The sequence below is a fragment of the Pan troglodytes genome, chromosome 3, assembly GCF_028858775.2.
Source record: "Pan troglodytes isolate AG18354 chromosome 3, NHGRI_mPanTro3-v2.0_pri, whole genome shotgun sequence".
Classification (NCBI taxonomy): Eukaryota; Metazoa; Chordata; class Mammalia; order Primates; family Hominidae; genus Pan; species Pan troglodytes.
The window spans coordinates 31203287-31222174 of NC_072401.2; the positions used below are offsets into that span (position 1 = coordinate 31203287).

At 35.2% G+C, this 18888-nt stretch overlaps 1 protein-coding gene across 18 annotated transcripts in view; it reads left to right on the plus strand.

The window, feature by feature from the left end:
• Positions 1–18888, plus strand: part of PCDH7 (protocadherin 7) — a 432140-nt gene that overhangs the window by 59571 nt on the left and 353681 nt on the right. For 14 of the 18 annotated variants that reach the window (XR_008547472.2, XM_016951430.3, XM_009447472.4 and 11 more), the window contains exon 2: positions 7907–7966. The exons of the other annotated variants lie outside the window; for them this stretch is intronic. Coding sequence is in view for 13 of the 14 variants with exons in the window: in XM_016951430.3 (XP_016806919.1) it covers positions 7907–7966 (60 nt within the window). In the remaining variant the exon portion in view is untranslated. The remainder of the gene's footprint in view (positions 1–7906; positions 7967–18888) is intronic. 18 annotated transcript variants of the gene reach the window in all.

The following is an 18888-nucleotide window of genomic DNA, read 5'->3' on the forward strand; positions in this document are numbered from 1 at the left end:
CTTTCAATCTAAGGTCTGCAATGTTATATTGAACATGTCCTGTCACCTCTCTGGGTTTCAGCATTATCACTAGTAAAGTAAATAATCTTGTAAAGAATGATTCCAAATGGCCTCCTTACTCCGTTTTTTTTTTTTGTTTTTTTTTTTTTAATGGAGACGGAGTCTCACTCTGTGTCGTTCAGGCTGGAGTGCAGTGGTGCAATCTCAGCTCACTGAACCTTTGCCTCCTGGGTTGAAGCGATTCTCCTGCCTCAGCCTCCTGAGTAGCTGGGATTATTACAGGTGCTCACCACCACACCCGGCTGTTTTTTTGTGTTTTTAGTAGAGACGGGGTTTTGCCATGTTGCCCAGGCTGGTCTCAAACTTATACATTCAGGCAATCTGCCCGCCTCTGCCTCCTAATGTGCTGGGATTACAGGCATGAGCCACCAGGCCCAGCCCCTGGTCTCATTTCTGAAATTATATTTCTACATTAGATAGTAATGTAATGTCTTTCTTGTACCAAAATCAATATTTAAATATGTTCATATCAATCTTTAAATCAATGTCTTCGTGTTTACAAAAAGTATTTCTGAAAACATTTCTAGAACTTTCTAATGGTCAGAAAGCATAGGTTTTTGAAGCTGGTAAACCACAAATCATATTAAAAGATAGTTATATTCAACTTAGAAATTCACGTATTATCAACCAAAGGGATCATATAGAATCACTGTGCCAGTTCTTAGATTTTTAACATATTTTTCACAAAGAGGAAATTGTTTGTAATTTCTGATTTTGTCCTATCTCACACTTACAAATTCAAGTCTCAATTCCTTGGACATTTAATTAATTTGCTTTTTAGTAGATCAAACTGTTAGTGGGTTTATCAATCACCTGGAAATACTTTGTATTTTTCTACTCTTCTCTGTGGGTGTTCAAGGCTCCCCAAGTAGCTCTCAATTTTTTAGGCACATGATTGCAATTTTAGTGTCATTTAAGGACAGCCAAACTTGCTATTCACTTCATCTTCTCATTAGCATCTAGTCTCTGTTTCTCTCAGGCAGCCTTGGCACATGAATACCAGCCAATACTGCTTTTGTTTCCAAAGGTGGCCGGTATTATGGCCTGAAGAGGATAATAATGATAGTTTAAGTTTGTATCATTTTACGTTTTTATTATGAGCCTTCAGAATGGAAATGAATTAACTCTTAACTTTGGCCAAATGTAATTAGAACTCTAAAGCTGGGATCCATTCTAATGTTTTACTTATATAGTGCATAGTGGTATGGTCTATTTGTAGTTATCTGTATCCTTCCCTGATTCAGAAAGGGTGTTTCTTTAAAATAGTTGTTTTCTGGCCAGGCGGGGTGGCTGACGCCTGTAATCCTAGCACTTTGGGAGGTCGAGGCAGGTAGATCATCTGAGGTCAGGAGTTCAAGACCAGCCTGGTCAACATGGCGAAACCCCCATCTCTACTAAAAATACAAAAATTAGCTGGACGTGGTGGCACATGCCTGTAATCCCAACTACTCAGGAGACTGAGGCAGGAGAATCGCTTGAACCCAGAAGACAGAAGTTGCAGTTAGCTGAGACTGTGCCACTGCACTCCAGCCTGGGTGACAGAGCAAGACTCCGTCGAAAAGAAAAAAAAAAAAAAGCAAGAAACAAATAAAATAGTTGTTTTTATAAAAACAATAAAATGAAAGTATGGACCAAGAGAAAGATGATTTAACATTGAAGAACAGGCTCTTCTAGAGCACCAATCTTCACATACTTAATTACATTAGCATTCTCTTGACAAATAGTTGTTTTATTTGAATACTCTGTCTTTTGATAGTTATTGAATTAATTTGTCTGTGTACGTCTAATTGAGGATGTTCAGAACAGCCTTGTTATGTTTGTTTGTTTTTTCTTAGTATACTCGATTCTATTTTATGTAGGCTTCAGCTAAGTAGAGACAATAGGAAAAACAGCTCATGACGGAGCTGAGTGGAATTAAGAAAATCTCTGGTTTAGGCAGGGAAACTAAATCCTCTCACTGTTTTCTGACCTCACCTTGTATCTTCCTCTCAACTTTGTACATATAAGCAGATTGTAACCTTGGAGAGAAAAATGTAAGAGCCAAGTAAGAAAAAGAAAAAAAAAAAAAAAAAAAAGAGCCAAGTAAGTAAAACTATAAGAAATAGTTTTACCATTTCAAAAGATAAATAAAAGTTTCCTCAGAACCAGGACTGTGTTTTATGGTGCTTTGTATTTCCTTCCATGCCTCTTACATGACTGGACTGATACATACATATGGTATTCTTTCTAATGAATCCTGGGATTCCATGATTTTAACAGCCAGTGAGGAAACATTGATTGCTTGGCTATCCAACCCAAGGCGTTCTTCTTTTTTTTTTTTTTTTTTTGAGTTCAGGCCATTCTTCTGCCTCAGCCTTCCGAGTAGCTGGGACTACAGGTGCCCGCCACCACGCCTGGCTAATGTTTTGTATTTTTAGTACAGACAGAATTTCACCGTGTTAGCCAGGATGTTCTCGATGTCCTGACCTCGTGAACCGCCGGCCTTGGCCTCCCAAAGTGCTGGGATTACAGGCATGAGCCACTGCACCCGGCCCCAAGGCATTCTTTTGTAAGTTCCCAAATCATTTATACTCTGAAGTCAGGGCCAAGTATCTATGATGAGGAATTTGTATAATATTTTCTATCTCTCTATTTTTTTTTTTTTTTTGAGACGAAGTTTCCCTCTTGTTGCCCAGGCTGGAGTGCAATGGTGTGATCTTGGCTGATTGCAACCTCCACCTCCTGGGTTCAAGCGATTCTCCTGCCTCAGCCTCCCAAGTAGCTGGGATTACAGGCATGCGCCACCATGCCCGGCTAATTTTGTATTTTCAGTAGAAACGGGGTTTCTCCATGTTGGGCAGACTTGTCTTGAACTCCCGACCTCAGGTGATCCGCCCGCCTCATCCTCCCAAAGTGCTGGGATTACAAGCGTGAGCCACCCCGCCCGGCCTCTATCTCCTTTTCCTATGTAGCTAATCAGTGGTTGACTCGCTGACTAAAATACTTATTTTTAAGAGTATAGTTCAAACGGCGCTAATGGCCTTTGTGTGTGTGTATACTCTAACTTATGTAAATGGGTATAGACTTCCCTTTCTTTGATTGGATAGAATGAGTCTTTTAATTAATTCTTTTTCATGTTGCAATTTAGACAACTTTCAGGTATGTAGAAGTTGCTTCATATGTATGCATCTATTTAAATAATTATGATAGAATATATATTTGTGAATTTAAATAATCATGATAGAGTATGATATATATGGAAGTTTCTAGAACTGAGCTTCTTAACACTTTTTTTATATTAGTTTAGGAAACTTGTATAAGTTTGCTTATTTTTTCTTAAACATGCCAAAAATGGAGATATCTACAATGATAACTTTGCTGTCTATTTTAAAAAGATTTGAACTTGGATTTAAAAAAATAAATGTGAGGAAACATAATGTAAGGGGAACCTATTTGATTTGAGCCCTAATTCTACCACTTACCTGTGTGATTTTACATAAGAAGATTAAACACTCTGAGCTTCTGTTTCAAGTGTAAAATGAGAAAAATATTATTCCTACTTTACAGGGACTTTTTGAGGTTAAATTAGATAGTTAAATGCAATCTTGTAATAAAGATTGTAGGAGAGAAAAGATTTCTTTTTCTTAACCATTGCTAGATTGATAGCTGAGGCACCCGTAACAAAAGATAGAATAATAACAGCAAAGCATGCAAATTTATTTAATATAAGTTTTCCATGACATGGGAGCCCTCATTAAAAAATGAAGACCCAAAGAAATAAGTAAACATATGTTTTTATGCTTGGGTTTGATGAAGACGTGGGTAGTCATAGAAAAGTATGATTGGACAAAAGAGATGTGGTTTAATGTCTATAAACTGAGGGGAACTTAGCAAGGCCTATTTGTTCAGATTCTTCTGTGTGGCACTGTGTCTTCAAAGATAAGGATGTTCCTTTCCTTCGAGTATATGGAGGGCACCTCTCGAATGAGGGTCTTATGACCTGCTTCAAGGGAGAAGGGCAAGGGGAAGGTGAGAGTTGGCTTTCCTGCTCCTGCCGTTTTCTCAAATGCCAAGGTACCATATTTTGGGGTGGTGTTTCTTGAGCCCCATCAACATCTATACAAGTGTCACAGTAATTAATAATTATTGTCATTTATGGTTTTTGATATATCATTTGTATAAATGAGAAGAAAGTGAAATACCAAAATACCAACCAAAATTGTCTTTCTCATAGTCCTCCACTTTCCTAAATCCCATGTTCACTCTATGTCCTGTCTTTCATTTCAAATGGTTTCCTAGTATTAAAAAAGAAAAAAAACCAATAAACTTTTCAATGTTAATAATAACACTGGTTATTCTTAACCAATGGTTCAACTCCTCTATTATGCATTTATGCTCTAAAAATTAACATCAACTTCCTGTTGTTAGACTGTGGAAACTTAACATCAATTTGATTTTCTGGGTCATGGACCATACTCTGCGTTTTATATCATACTTTTTATTTTTCCCTAGATTTGAACATTAGACAAGGAAAAAGATAATGAATATTCATGGAATCATTTTACGTATTGCCAATTATATGCAAACACATTCAACAGATACTTGTACTTAATCTACACCAATTACATAGTGCATGATTTAGTATTGAAGCATACCTAATAAAAATAAGAAGAAAAACAGACATCTGTTTCTTTTAAAATATATATATTTCCCTGTCTGTGGTTTTGAAGTTTTTCAGGGTCACAGATAAAGGACAGGTTTATTCCTATGTGTGGGTGTGCAGTGTGTTCTTGTACTGAGGTCTGAGTTCTTTTCCAATTCTCTGCATAATTCAGTTTTCTTCTCCTAGCACTAGTTACCTATTGTTGGCCAAGGAGGTCTGGAGAAGGTAAACAATATAGCTTTTATATAAGTGAACATTTTACTGATTTTTTTAAGTAAATTTCTCAGCTTAATTTAGCCTCTGGGGTACGAAATGGAAGCTGAGTGAGACACAGAGATAACCTGGTAGAAGCTGCTCAAGGAATGATGTGGCTTCATCTGCATTTGTTTGTGTGTGTGTGTGTGTGTGTGTGTGTGTGTGTGTGTGAGACTTGTTGCCTGAGTGATAGAACAAATCCAGGAGAAAGGTTGAAAGGCAAAGACAAAGGCCATGTCTATACAACTTCAGCTGAATTGGACTTGACTGAAAGATTGGTTTGGTCTGATTTATTAGAGCATATCTCCTCAGTGTCTGTGATCTGAAAATTGCTTCCAGGGCCATTTTAATTAGCTGATTCAAATCAAAACCAACACATCCTGGTAACATCCAGTTCTACTCTGACCCTTACCAAAGACAATTTTCAGAATGGTGATTCCTAAGTAGTTGTGTATAAACTCAATAAGTGATTCAAGATAGGCACTTTTTGTTTCTAAACATTTAATCTTTAATGGTGAGAAAAGTACCTATTTCTTTTGGCTTTAGTGACAGGTGAGTATTAGTACACCATTGCATTTGTTGAGCACATCACAGCTTAAACCACAAAAATAGAAGCCTGTTCTTATGTAGTTAACATATGAAATGAGAGAGTTTCTGTTCCTCGATAACATTTTAATACGTGGACTTCATTATGCTGCATAGCAATATGATTAATGTAACATTTAAATGCATTATATTCCTGGGGATGCTTTTAAGTTAAAAGTGTAAATCAGGTCCTGAAAATAAAAATTAAAACATTTGATACCTATAATTTCCTATTTTTTTAAAAAAATGTTTTTCTTATCTATTCATTTATTAAAAACCTTGCAGAAAATTTTACATAGTATCTTTCGCTTAAGAAAAGAAGAGAAATACTATTATAGGAGAAGAATTAACAAGAGAAGCTTAATGAAATTTTAGATTGTTAGACTAAATTTAAGAGAGAGATGGGGAAAAAAGGGGCAAAATGGGGATGCTAGCAAAATAAAGAGCATTTACTATAGTTTGAAAGAGGTGTATTCCATAATCTAAAATATGATAAACAATAGAAAGTCAAAGATAACCTTGTGATTTCAAAACATTAAAATTACATATGTGATACTATGATATAACAAGTAATACGATTTCCCTAATTGGTTATTTCCAAATATGCATGTATTCATTAATCCAATTTTCAGGGCAACCAAACATGTACCAAAAACACTGAAAAGAAACAGAAAGTACATGATATTTGCCTTCATAGACCACATGGTAGCCTTGTATAGAATGTGATAATTAAATGAATAACTTCACAAAAATAGTTAAATAGTTGATAACCGCTATGGAATCATATCATATATAAGAAAAGTGCATAATAGGAAAATCTAATGTGGTCCTGGTATACATTACTTTAAGGTAGTTTTAGTTGGTTAGTAAATAACGCACGATATCAGAAACTTTGAAATATTTAGCTTTCATCTGTGTATAAGGAATTTTAGAATTAAATGTGCAGTGATATGGTTTGTGTAAATTAACATGAACTTTCTGAAACTTACAATTTAAATCATAAAGATTCACTTATAGATGCCTTGGTAAATGTGTTTTGCTTTATGTAATTAGCCCGAATATCCCCATATATATTAATTTTTAAAGCTATTGCTAGAGAAACAAAAAGATATTGTTTTTATTTCTAGAAGAAGACACCATTTAAATTTTAAAATTAAGACATATTTTAATGCTGCTTAACTTTATACAGCTAATATTGATAATATACTGTCAGAGCATTTTAATGCATTTTCTGTTCTCTAAACGATTAATTTTAAAGTTAGTCATTACTTGTTTTATTACACCATTTACTTTCACAAATAAGTTGGTCCAACATTCAGTGAAATAAGTCATTAATTTCTTTTCTAACTTTGACTCTAGTGTGCTGATGCATTGTTACATTGGAAATTAAGTGGAATATTTCTCTTCTCTGATCCTAATTCTTAAAAATAAGCACTTTGGGCAGTGAAATGTACCATGTTTACTCTATGAAAGTGATTTATTATTATTTTTTGGCAATATTCAGACTTACTAAGATTTTACTAACATCAATTGCACCACCATCGAATTGGAAAAAGACACTTTGTATACTTTCTGGCACCGAAAGTAGAAATTGACCTGTTGGTCAGGCTCAAGTTCAGAGAAATATTTAACACTATTTAAAACTGACATTAGCATCAAAATATTTTGAAGGAGTTTTTATCATAACTTTTATTTTTCCAAACTAGAAACAAAGTTGGGAAACATTGTGCTTTTACAGTCATGACTTTGAAAAGGGGCGTAATTCATCCTTGACCAGAGATTAGCAGGCCATTTGTTGATAGCATATAACTTGCCCCGATTTCTGTAGAGAAAGTGAGCTGTCTAATGATTGCATTAAGAGACTAGAGCTACTTGGAAGGGTGTGAACATTCAGATCAAGCTCACATCTCTGAGATCTTAGGGATGTGCAAGTTGTAAAAGCACTGACAGCAAAGTTACCATTTCATTCTTATTTGTATTTGTAATATAAAGAAAGCAAACAACACTCCCCCAGCCCTCTTTTGACATTTCATAGCCTTGAAAAGCTTAAACTCTGAAACACACTAAATGCAGTGTTTCTTATACCATGCAAACATCTCTTGTCAGAGATAGCATTCCTGAGATTAGCCAGCTGTATTGATTTAGATGCCTCAGGGTTGTTAATTGTAGTGAGGATTGTTATGTCTCTATGGCTTCTGAAAGACGTTATGGCTACTGCAAATACATCTTAAAGAAGGAAAGAATACTATCAGCAAATACATCTTAAAGAAGGAAAGAATACTATCAGCCAAGCTTTGGAACTAGGCTGGCAAAACCCTACTCACATCCCTGTAAAGCAGACATATATTTTTGTATTTTTTATAGGTGGATACAGTGCAGACCATGAACCCCTCTGGCCACATTGAGGAATCGTGTAAAATGAATGTATGTGCTCGTAAGTGAAATATATGCAGTGTTCCAACTCAATATGTTGGATCCTAATAGACCTGGATTTGTCTTGCGTAAAAAGAAATCGATTCCCAAGGGGCAGGATCACTAACTGATTAAAATGAAGCTTTGAGTTTGAAGAAAACAAAAAAGGCTTTAAAATAAGATCTCTGCAAAAAGGAATCAAACTGTGCTTTTTAAACCAGTGAAAAAAATCAAGCTCTCAATATGGAATAAAGGAGGGATGTGAGAGAGAGGTTTTGCAATCTTATCAATTACTGTGGAGAAACAGAATCAGATATCGCCATACTCAGGAGTATGAAAAGAAGAACAGGAAATTCTTTTTCTTCAGTTTGCACTTGAATGGACTCAAGCAAAGAGTGTGGATATGTATCTTGTTACTGTTTATAGTTAATAATGTGGAGATTAGTATATATGTGATTTCATTTGCCTTGTTTGAACTAATTGGATGCATTATATAGAAATCACCTGAGTCTGTGCTAGATCAACAAAGAAAATGGAAATGTATACCTCAGGATTGAAATCCGAGAAAATTAGACAATTCAATGCTATTTAATAACGCATTAAGAAGAAATACTACTGCCAATCAGGGAAAGTGAGAATCTAGTGAACACGAGAGGAAGTAAAATTTAGGCAATTATTACACTTGTTGAAACATAATTTATGACGGTGTAAAAGCAGAAGATAGATCACAGTATATGTCACAGACATTTTACACAGTTTCCAACTGAATTTGGGGTTAACTATGTAAGTGTTCAAGGAATGTATGGCCATTATATCAATAAGAAACTGTCCTTTTAAATTTGTGATCCTACACATTTATATATGCAGAGGAGGGCCTTTTAAAATTTATTGAGGATGAATTGCATGCTGGAAGTACCTCTTTGCATTACAGTTACTTGCTCAATTGAAGATACTGTATAAAGTCTAATTTTTGTATGGGTGTGAGGGTATGTGTATGCATTTATGTGTGTGTGTACAAGTGGAAGGAGGTAAAATTTAATGATTAGCATTTGCACTTTGGTTTGTTACCTGGAATGTAAAGAGGTAGAGTAAACTGTCTTAAGCCATTCTGTTATCATTAGTAAAGATTATTATTCACAAAGGAAGCAATTTTAAAATAGAATGACTACTTCAACAATTTGCCAATTAAATATATTATTTAATGCAATTGAGCCATTTAAATAAAGACAATACCAATGCCTGAAAATAATGAGAGTAGGCTCATGTGAAATTAGTCTGCAGACACTTGGAAACTCATAGTGTCCTCCTTCAGGCTGTCTCACATAGCGGCAGGATGTGAATCATGGGTGCTATTATAGAAAAAAATAGGGAAATATCTGTGTTCTAACTATAACTTTTTAATTCTACCAATAAGTTACATGTGCTTTCCCCCACTTTTCTTCAACCTAAATTATATAACCAGTAATGATATATCAACATGAACAAGATAGTGAATATTTAAAGCAGACTGACATGTTTTTGTGTAGTCACCGTGTGCCATAATAATTTTGAAACTGTTCTTCTCCGCTATTTGTACTCGTTTCTTTTTATCTTGCCGATTGACTTTATAGTTAAAATTTTTACCTCTTCTTTCTATGTGACAATCAACTGCAGTTAGTACCCTATCTATAATATTACAGGGATTTTTGTCCTTATTTATGATACTATAATAAATTATAAGCCAACAAACTGTATAATTCTGTTGTATTGAATATTTTTTGTGACCAAAATAATAAAAAAACTACTTTATAAAATGCCTATATTTCCTATTTTAACAGTCTCTTAAAAGATAATGGGACATAAAATAGGTTCATATTGCTGGCTTTTAGAATACACTCTCTACAGCTTTACGAATGGAGAGAAAAGAGTTTATCTTAGACACTTAAGATAAAAAGATTTGACTGAGTTAATTATGAGAGTGTGTGGAGAGAAACACTCTGAACAAGTTAGAAGTCTAGATGTCAAATTTTGCTGTGCCACTAAACAGCCAGACATGAGGGATACATTTTTTGAGTTCACGAGTATTCAGACTTTTCAACTGGGTTTTGGAATACACTATCATTTTTAAGATAATTTTAAGTCTTAACTTCAAAGGTTTTGGTAACTTAGAAATGTTTCAAACAGATACTTAATATTCGTCATCTTAATAATCAATATTGATCATTCATATTAAGAGAATCACATGCTGGTTTCCACTTAAATTGACCTCAAGCGCAAGACCAAGGGACAGTATGAATTGACAGTTGTTGCTACCTCACCATTAGTTTAACCTAATGGAAATATGTACTGAGGTATAAGTTATCGTGTTCTGGGATCAATAGGTCCCCCCCTAAGTTAACTGAAGCAAGCAATACCCAAGTACAAAATCACTGAATTTGTAACAGAGGAAACCTTTTTGTTCTGCATCGAGTTGAATGCATTGCCTGGCAGAATATTAAAGTGCAAGAACCAGTTTTTCTTGCTCTTTACCCCTGCAAGGATTGATCAGCACATGAAGGTTTCCTTGCCTTCAAAGGCATTTCTGGACTTGGATCAGCCTGATTGAGTTCAGAAGAGAAGGAAACACTAGCCCCTGATGTTTATTGCTGTAGGCTCTTTCATCTAATAGTAACTCTCTGCTTTAGAAGAAGCAACAGGCAGAAAGTCTTGTGACTTTTAATTTCACGATTAATGTTTACTTGCAAAGTGCCTCACACAGAAAATAGTGCTTTTATTTTAGTTTCCTGCTACTACTCCAACTGTGAAAGGTCAGGGAACCAGTAGGAAGCAAAATGAAAGCATGTATAGAGGGTTTTTTTTTCCTTCTCTGAAGCATGCTGACTTGCAAAATAGTGTCACTTTCAGAATCCCAAAGGTGTGGTGGATAATCTTCAGGAAGCCTCATTTAGAGCACTGGTCACACTGAATTTTTTATTTAGGTGAATTTCTGGCCATTGATGAAACCGAGATAAGGAAATTTAATTTTGTCCCATTAATTCCTTATTTTCCTTAGAGGATTAGATGAGAGAGTTGCAGACTTCCACCTACCAAATCTCTCTTATGTCCCCCTGTTTCTAAATAAACCTTCTACCCTTTCCTCTTGCCTCTATTTTGGGGGAAAAGAAAAGGAAGACTAAACTTGGCTCAAGGAAAATGGCTATCTACAGCAGAAGAACAACTGTGAATGAGAATCACCAACTGAAAACTTATGTGCAGAATCCATCATTAGATTTGGACTCGCATGAATAAAAATGTCACTAAAATATAAAACAAAATCCAAAATGTGCTATTAAGGATCAAAACCTTGCTTTTGGTTTTAGTTCTTGTTATTTTTTTGAATGCTATTATTTCACTTCCCTGTTTGGTAAATATAGTTTAGGTGAACTGATTCTAATATTTCTCTGATGACTTTTGAAACTTAAGTTACTGAGTCAATTCTGTAGAGGCGATATATTCATTGCTCTCTTAATATTCTTATTAACCTCCTGAAGAAGATACTATTATGTTCATGATACCCATCTTGCAGATGAGGAAAATGAGATACACAGAGTTTCAGTAACTTGTAAAGCTACAGAACTAGCAGGAAGTGGAACTGGACTTTGAGTCCAGAGGTCACACTCAACAGGAGGGCCTCAGAGCTTTGATGCCAAATAGTAATTAATAAATTGAGAACTATCTAGGGATGCAGAGAGGAATTTTGTGGTTCCTTAAATCACATATCCAGTAGCTTGATGGATTCAACTTGCATGACTTAAGATGGGAAAGGTACTCATTAGTTCTAGCATACAGAAATATTGGATGAAGATGAAATCTGATATAGAAGATCTGCTTTAAATATTGTAGACAGCACTGGCCATGGTGGCTTATGCATGTCATCTCAGACTTTGGGAGGCCAAGGTGAGAGGATCAATTCAGGTTAAGAGTTCAAGACCAGCCTGGGTAACATAGTGAGACCTCATCTCTACAAAAAGTAAAAAACAAAATTAGCTGGGCGTGGTGGCAGGTGCCTGTAGTCCCAGCTCTCAGGAGGCTGAGGTGGGAGGATTGCTTGAGCCTGGGAGGTCAAGGCTGCAGTGACCCGTGTTCACAGCGCTGCACTCCAGCAAGAATGACAGAGAGAGACCTTGTCTCAAAAAAACAAAACAAAACAAACAAAAAACAATAAATAAATAAATACATGCTGTAGACAGAAAAAAAGGGAAATTCTTTTCCAATTTACCTGCTTTGTGGGCTTAACGTATGTTCCTGTATATATGTATAATTTGTGTCAAAAAACATTTTGAAAATGAGTTTCTTGCCACTGGAACCTAGATGGAATGAGGAAAATGGCAACTGCATTCTTTGAACAGGGAGCGTTCACAGCCTAATGGGGTCACAGCCATCCATGCAGGCTAGTTGTTACAATGTCATGTGCTAAATGGCAGAATATCATAGTGATTAAGAGTGCAGTGTCTGGAATTCAGCCTGCTTGGGTTTGAAACGTGGTTCATACATTTACAAGTTGAGTGAACTTTGGACAAATTACATCTTACTGTCTCCATTTCTTCATATTTTATATGAAGTTATTAACAATATTTACTATTTACCTTATAAATTATTTATGACTGTTGATTAGATTAATCCAGCCTACGTGTGGCCAGTATAAGAAGAATTCAATAAATGCCAGAATTATTAATTTTCTTATTGTTGTTTCTATACTTGACATATGACTAGAGTGTAGTAGTTGCTGACTTAGATGTTCATGGGCCAAAATAAACCCAATGTCATTGTCAAAAGGTGAAATGCCTGTGGAAAAGATAACCCTGATCCTTCAATATTCTCTATATGCTATTGTGTGAAACTCAGCAAAATTCAGCAGATACAAGTTCTCCAGTTTCTGGTCTGCTATAATTCAAATATAATTCAAATCTTATAGCTCTGTGAGCTGTAATTTTTTCAGGCATAGACAAGTGAAAGGAAACTGTGAAAGCCAAAATCAAATCTCTGTCACAAACCAATGATGAAAGTTTCCAAAAAGGTTGAAGAATAATTTTTGAAAATCACTTTATCCACAGTCATAAGGGTATATACAAGTTCCTCCGACTACTAGTAGCATAAGAATCATGAAACCTAAGAATGATAAATTGTCATATTATCATAAAAAGATAATACTGATTATGATAACCATTTCACAAATAGTTGTTATTCTTTGCAAATATTTAATGTGTCTATTATATTTCATGAGGATTTTATTTCAAAAGTTTTTCATTAAATAGCAAATGTGCTGTGTTTATTAAGTGATAAGATTTCAGTGTATGAACAGAAACAAAAATTCTTGCTTAATTGAACTGGACAACATTTAATATCTGAAAAGTCAGTAGCTTTCATTGGAAATAGTTAACTAAGAGTATTTTGGAGAAGATAAAATGAGCAACCATTGAGAATGTTCAGTTTTGCTTGTTTGAAACTACTTTTTGAAAGAAATATATTAATTAATAATCGTGACTGGAAAATGTTGCTCTCAGAAATGGCCCTCTGGTCTTGGAGTACATAGTATCATGTGTGAAAATATGAGAAAGTTATATTTTGACTTCATATCGTAGTTTAGCAACTGAACATCAGAAAAAAAAACAAAGCCAATTTCAGATTTTCATTAGATGAGAAATCTCAATAATTTTTACAGATTTTATGAAAGGGCTGGCTACTCTATTTTTATGGATGTTAATATCACCATAATAACCAATCTTAAGCTGCTTTTTTTTGAAGTTCTAATGAAGAGTTAAAATTAGGGTGATTCAAAATGAACGTCTTAGCCTATATGGTTTGATGTTAGGGGAAAAATTAACATTTCCAATTTTAAGAGATTGGAGCTCTGAGATCAGGTACAGCTCAGTCTGTTTTCTAATTGCTACTGCTCAATTGTGTCAGTGAAAATTCTATCTCAGTAGGAGCCGAGGGGGATCCAGGTCTCTAATCTTTCTTTTCTGTGTGTCTAGCTGTTAAAGGCGGGTCGGCATGAGTTTTTTCTCCCCTATGTGTCAGACTTATGAAAGAAGCAGACATTTGGTATGTGCATTCCAAAAAGATCGGAAACTGGCTGCCTCCCGATAATACATTTCGAGTGGGTACAGTATTCTAACATTCTGCTGGTTGACTTTTAAAAAACCCTGCATACTTATTACATAAAAAAGTATGCCATTTTTTCAACCCCAAATTGAAACCTGATTGTTAAAGTTATGTAATTGATAAAAATTACATGTTAAGAGACACTGGTAATATTAAGGAAATAATCAAATTTATCACGTGGGCCTTTTAAATAAAAATCCTTTGATGAACAGTCACATAAACGCCTTGCTATTTAGATTGAGAAGTTTGTGAAAATGTTTATGAGGCTTACTTCCAATTAGTCCTACCTTAAGAGTGATTGTATTCAGATTAACACCAAGGAGAAGGCAAACACAGAATCTTTTTATTTTTCAATAGCCCACTTTAATACTAGGAAGAAATACAATATGTATCTTGCACCACTACTTAGTAACTGTGCTCTTGTCATTTGAGATTAACATTTGGATTAAAGAGCATGATTAGAAGATTCTAAATTAGTAGTTACCAAGCTGAAATGACACAAAAGTTAAAACAAAGTAATACAACAGTCTATTTCATGCAATTTATTTCTTATACCAGTTAATTAGCACTTTAATTAGCATGATGTTTCATGTTGTGACCTAAGCCATTGTATTCCCAACGGGTTTAGTGAAGACAATTAAAAAAAAAAAAGAAAGAAAGAAAAAGCTGCAGAATTGTTGATGGCTGTGTCACATACCAGCAGAATTAAATATAATTCTTGACTTTAAAACATGAGAATACACATATACTTTGTTCCTGAATTCAGAACAGATTTTTAAAAAAAGGCATTTTGATGGTATGAAAGACTTCCACAAACTCGAAGCATATGTACTTATGTGTGCAATAGCGTTAAAGGAACTACATTTTTAATTCCAAATGACCACAAATCAATGCCCAGAGGATTCACTTGGATAAAGAAGTACCTTTCACTATTTTGGGAACAAACATAGAAGATATGTATAAAGGTAATCATGGTTTTGAATAATAATGTGATTCATAGGAGTCTATTAAGGCCATTGAAATTACTTACAAAGGACAGCATTCTGGAGAGTCACAATGGAACTCTGCCTTTGGACAGACCTGAGGAAAAGAAATATGCACCTTAGAAGTCATTTGTTGCTTGCAGGACATAAAAGAATTCTCTCATCTCTCCTCTCCTCCCCTCCCCAGTGAGAACACATTCAGATTGTGTGTGCTTGTCTTTATCATGTGAGATAGAAGTTTCTGCAGAGCCAAAGACAGTCATCTGCCAGAAGATTGGTTCTGCCATTTTGCAACAGCATAAAAAATGGCCACAACGGTTGTGAATATTGGACTATAAAACACAGCAAACCTCCTGAAGGTGTTTTTCTCTTCATTTTATGCTGCTTACTATTCAAAACATGCAAAAAATAAAACATTTTAAAGATCTAATATCCAAAGATTCTGTCAAGCTTGCTTTGTTAATCACTGGAAGCTGTTGGCCTCCTGTTTTAGGACTGTATAATTAAACTATTAGTTTCCTTTGAATTTGTATAATACAGTAGGTCTGCAGAGGACTCTTATTTCCCCTCTTAAAAATTGTTCCATAGCCTCTTTTGGCAGTTAATCTACAGATATCATTTGGAATTTCTTTAGAATTGTTACATAATTCACAGATAATTCATTGCACACAGAACTGTGTATTTATGGAAATCTAATTTCATTGTTATGCAAAACCTTATAAGAAGGGAGACATTTAATTTTTTTTTCCTTGTCTCTTTTCTTTGTTGAACACATAAATTCAAAGGCTCACTTTTTGTTTAGTAGGGATTTTTGGCAAATGACATACAAAGTATCTAAAAATTATACATTTAAAATTTTTAATACAATCGATTGAAAGTTCTATTTTGTAAAATAAGAATAAATTTGTAATTTGTGATAAAAAAATCCAATAGACATTTTTGTTGAGACAAACACAAAGATGTGTGATACCTACATTTCTCTGTAGTTTGATGGCATGAATATTATTAGACAATCAGAAAGTTGCAGTTTTATTTTTGGTATGATAGTTAAGTGATAATGATTTGATCTGAGAGTGATCTTTCAATTTAAATCCATTTATTGAGTATTTAAATTACTATTTTTCCTCCCTCTTGGATTTTCTATGAAAATGTATAATTTAAACCTATATATAATTTATAAATTAAAAGGCAAATTATTTAGAGCACTGATATGGATCAGTCTTTGAGACTTTGGGGAAGTTACTTAATCTCTCCTGTGTTTGTTTATTTATTTGTATACATTTTGAGATGGAGGTCTCACTATGTTGCCCAGGCTGGACTCGAACTCCTGGGCTCAAGCAATATTCCTGCCTCAGCCTCCGGAGTAGCTGGAATTACAGTCAAATCCTACCTTACCCAGCTCTCTTATGTGTTTAAATGAAGATAATAGCACACTCTGATGGCATTATTTGGAAATGTGGGTAAGTGAACATTTTACATATGACATACACAATATAATATATAACACTTACAGCACTTCCTGGCATAAAGTAAGAAACTGTAAGTAATAGCTGTTGTTAAAGAAGGCTTGGAAATGTGACACAAGTCACAAAGCTACTCACTTACTGATTGAGCTAAGATTCTAGAATTGGTCTCAGTGCAAAGCAAACATTGCCTGGCATACAGTAAATGCATCTAGGTGCAATCTGCTATTAAAAACAAACACATATTTTCCAAAGGTCTTACACCAGTCACTAACTAGGCTGGGATGAGAATTGCAAGGGTGTCTGATTTTAAACCCTAATTTCCCTAAATGTTTGCAGGCGTCTAAACTTATTAGAGCTATTTATTGGTATAGATTTCACAGCCTTGATAAATACACTTGCTGTTTACCAAGACTTTGAAAAGGTATGTTTTTGAATTGTTTAGAATATATAAACATGCCCATAAAACATGGTAATATTTGTAAGTGGGAATATACTAAAAATGATTAATGATCAATGCACACACTGAGTTGTAATTGTGAGAATAAGAGTTTCTATATTGTCTTTTAATATAGAAACTATTTATTAAAACAAACACCGAAAAAATATGTAACAAGTTTATTTATCTTCTAGTAGACTTCAGCAGAGTAATTAGGTAAGTTCATATTCTCACCTCCATTTTCATTTTTTTGAATATTTGGAATTATATTGATAAAAGGTGTCAGGCTGTTGTGTCTATGAGAAATCCCTTTAAAACCTTGACATTCTCTTCTCAGCTGCTGCTACATCATTTTTCTTGCCATTCAGTTTTGTTTAACTGTGAAGTTTAGGATTGCTTTATTTCAGTTTTCTTCAAATATTTTACTGCAGTTTTTCTTATTAACTGGTTTTTCAAAGATATATTACAGTTGGATCTTTAGATTGACTACTTCTCAGTAGGGGGCCTAACGGACTTCCCCAGTAGTCACCGTTATTTACTGTTAAGTCTGAATTTGAAATTGATAAGCCCTGATGACTGTTATTAGCAGTCATTCCACTTATTGTGCCATCTAGTAATATTGTATCATGGAAATAGGTGTTCTTTAAAAAAGCAAGAGTTCTCTCTTTCTATGTACTGCTGTGGTAACTGATCAAAACTATGAAATACAACAGATCATGGTTAGGCCTGAAGAGCTTAGTTGATCTGATATTACAGTTTGTGGACAAATTATGTATACTGGATTCAGATATTACATAGAAGGCTAAAATATTCCATACACTGCTGCCTCAGATTCTTGCAAGGACAGAACAATTTACTTCTTGTTTGAGTGTGCTCAGATATATCCAGTGCCAGTTTGCTTTTAATACGTAAATTTTAAATGTCTTGATTTAGAATCACATTCCTCTGGTTTTAAACTCCCTTTCCCACTTTACTTTCTGTTCTTCTTCTAGAACTCTATTTTCCAACTAAATCTTATAACTTTCGAAGGCTTTTACGTGCTTTGCACTTCCCTGCTAGCTTATCCTAATCCTTACTGTTATCTCTTCTGCAATTCTCTTTCTAATTTTACATGAGTAATTCCTACCTGCCGTTTTCTTTTACTGAGCTTTTTCTAATTATTAAGTTGTTGGCGCTTTTTCTTTTTTTTTTTTTTTAAATGGAGTCTGACTCAGTAGCCCAAGGTGGAGTGCAGTGGTGCGATCTCGGCTCACTGCAACCCCCTCCTCTCGGACTCAAGCAATTCTCGTGCTTCAGCCTCCCAAGTAGCTGGGACTACAGGCGCATGCCACCACGCCCGGCTAATTTTTATATTTTTAGTAGAGATGAGGTTTCATCATGTTGCCCAGGGTGGCCTCAAATTCCTGAGCTCAGGTGATCTGCCCGCCCCTGCCTCCCAAAGTGCTGGGATTACAGGCGTTAGCCACCAGGCCCGACCACTTCCTACTTTGTTTTGTTTTGTTTGGTTTGGTTTGGTTTGGTTTGGTTTTTTTGAGACGGAATCTTGCTCTGTCACCCAGGCTGGAGTGCAGTGGCTCCATCTCAGCTCACTGCAAGTTCCGCCTCCCGGGTTCACACCTTTCTCCTGCCTCAGCCTCCTGAGTAGCTGGGCCACCACGCCCGGCTAATTTTTTTTGTAGTTTTAGTAGAGACAGGGTTTCACCGTGTTAGCCAGGATGGTCTCGATTTCCTGACCTCGTGATCTGCCCGCCTCGGCCTCCCAAAGTGCTGGGATGACAGGCTTGAGCCACCGTGCCCAGCCCACTTCCTACTTTTAATAATGGAATACTGTGTGCATGCTAGTGCATATGTATGTGTATTTCTTTATCACACCATAATGTCTTCACTGGGAAGATCCTGGTGTAGTTCATATTTACCTATCCTTCT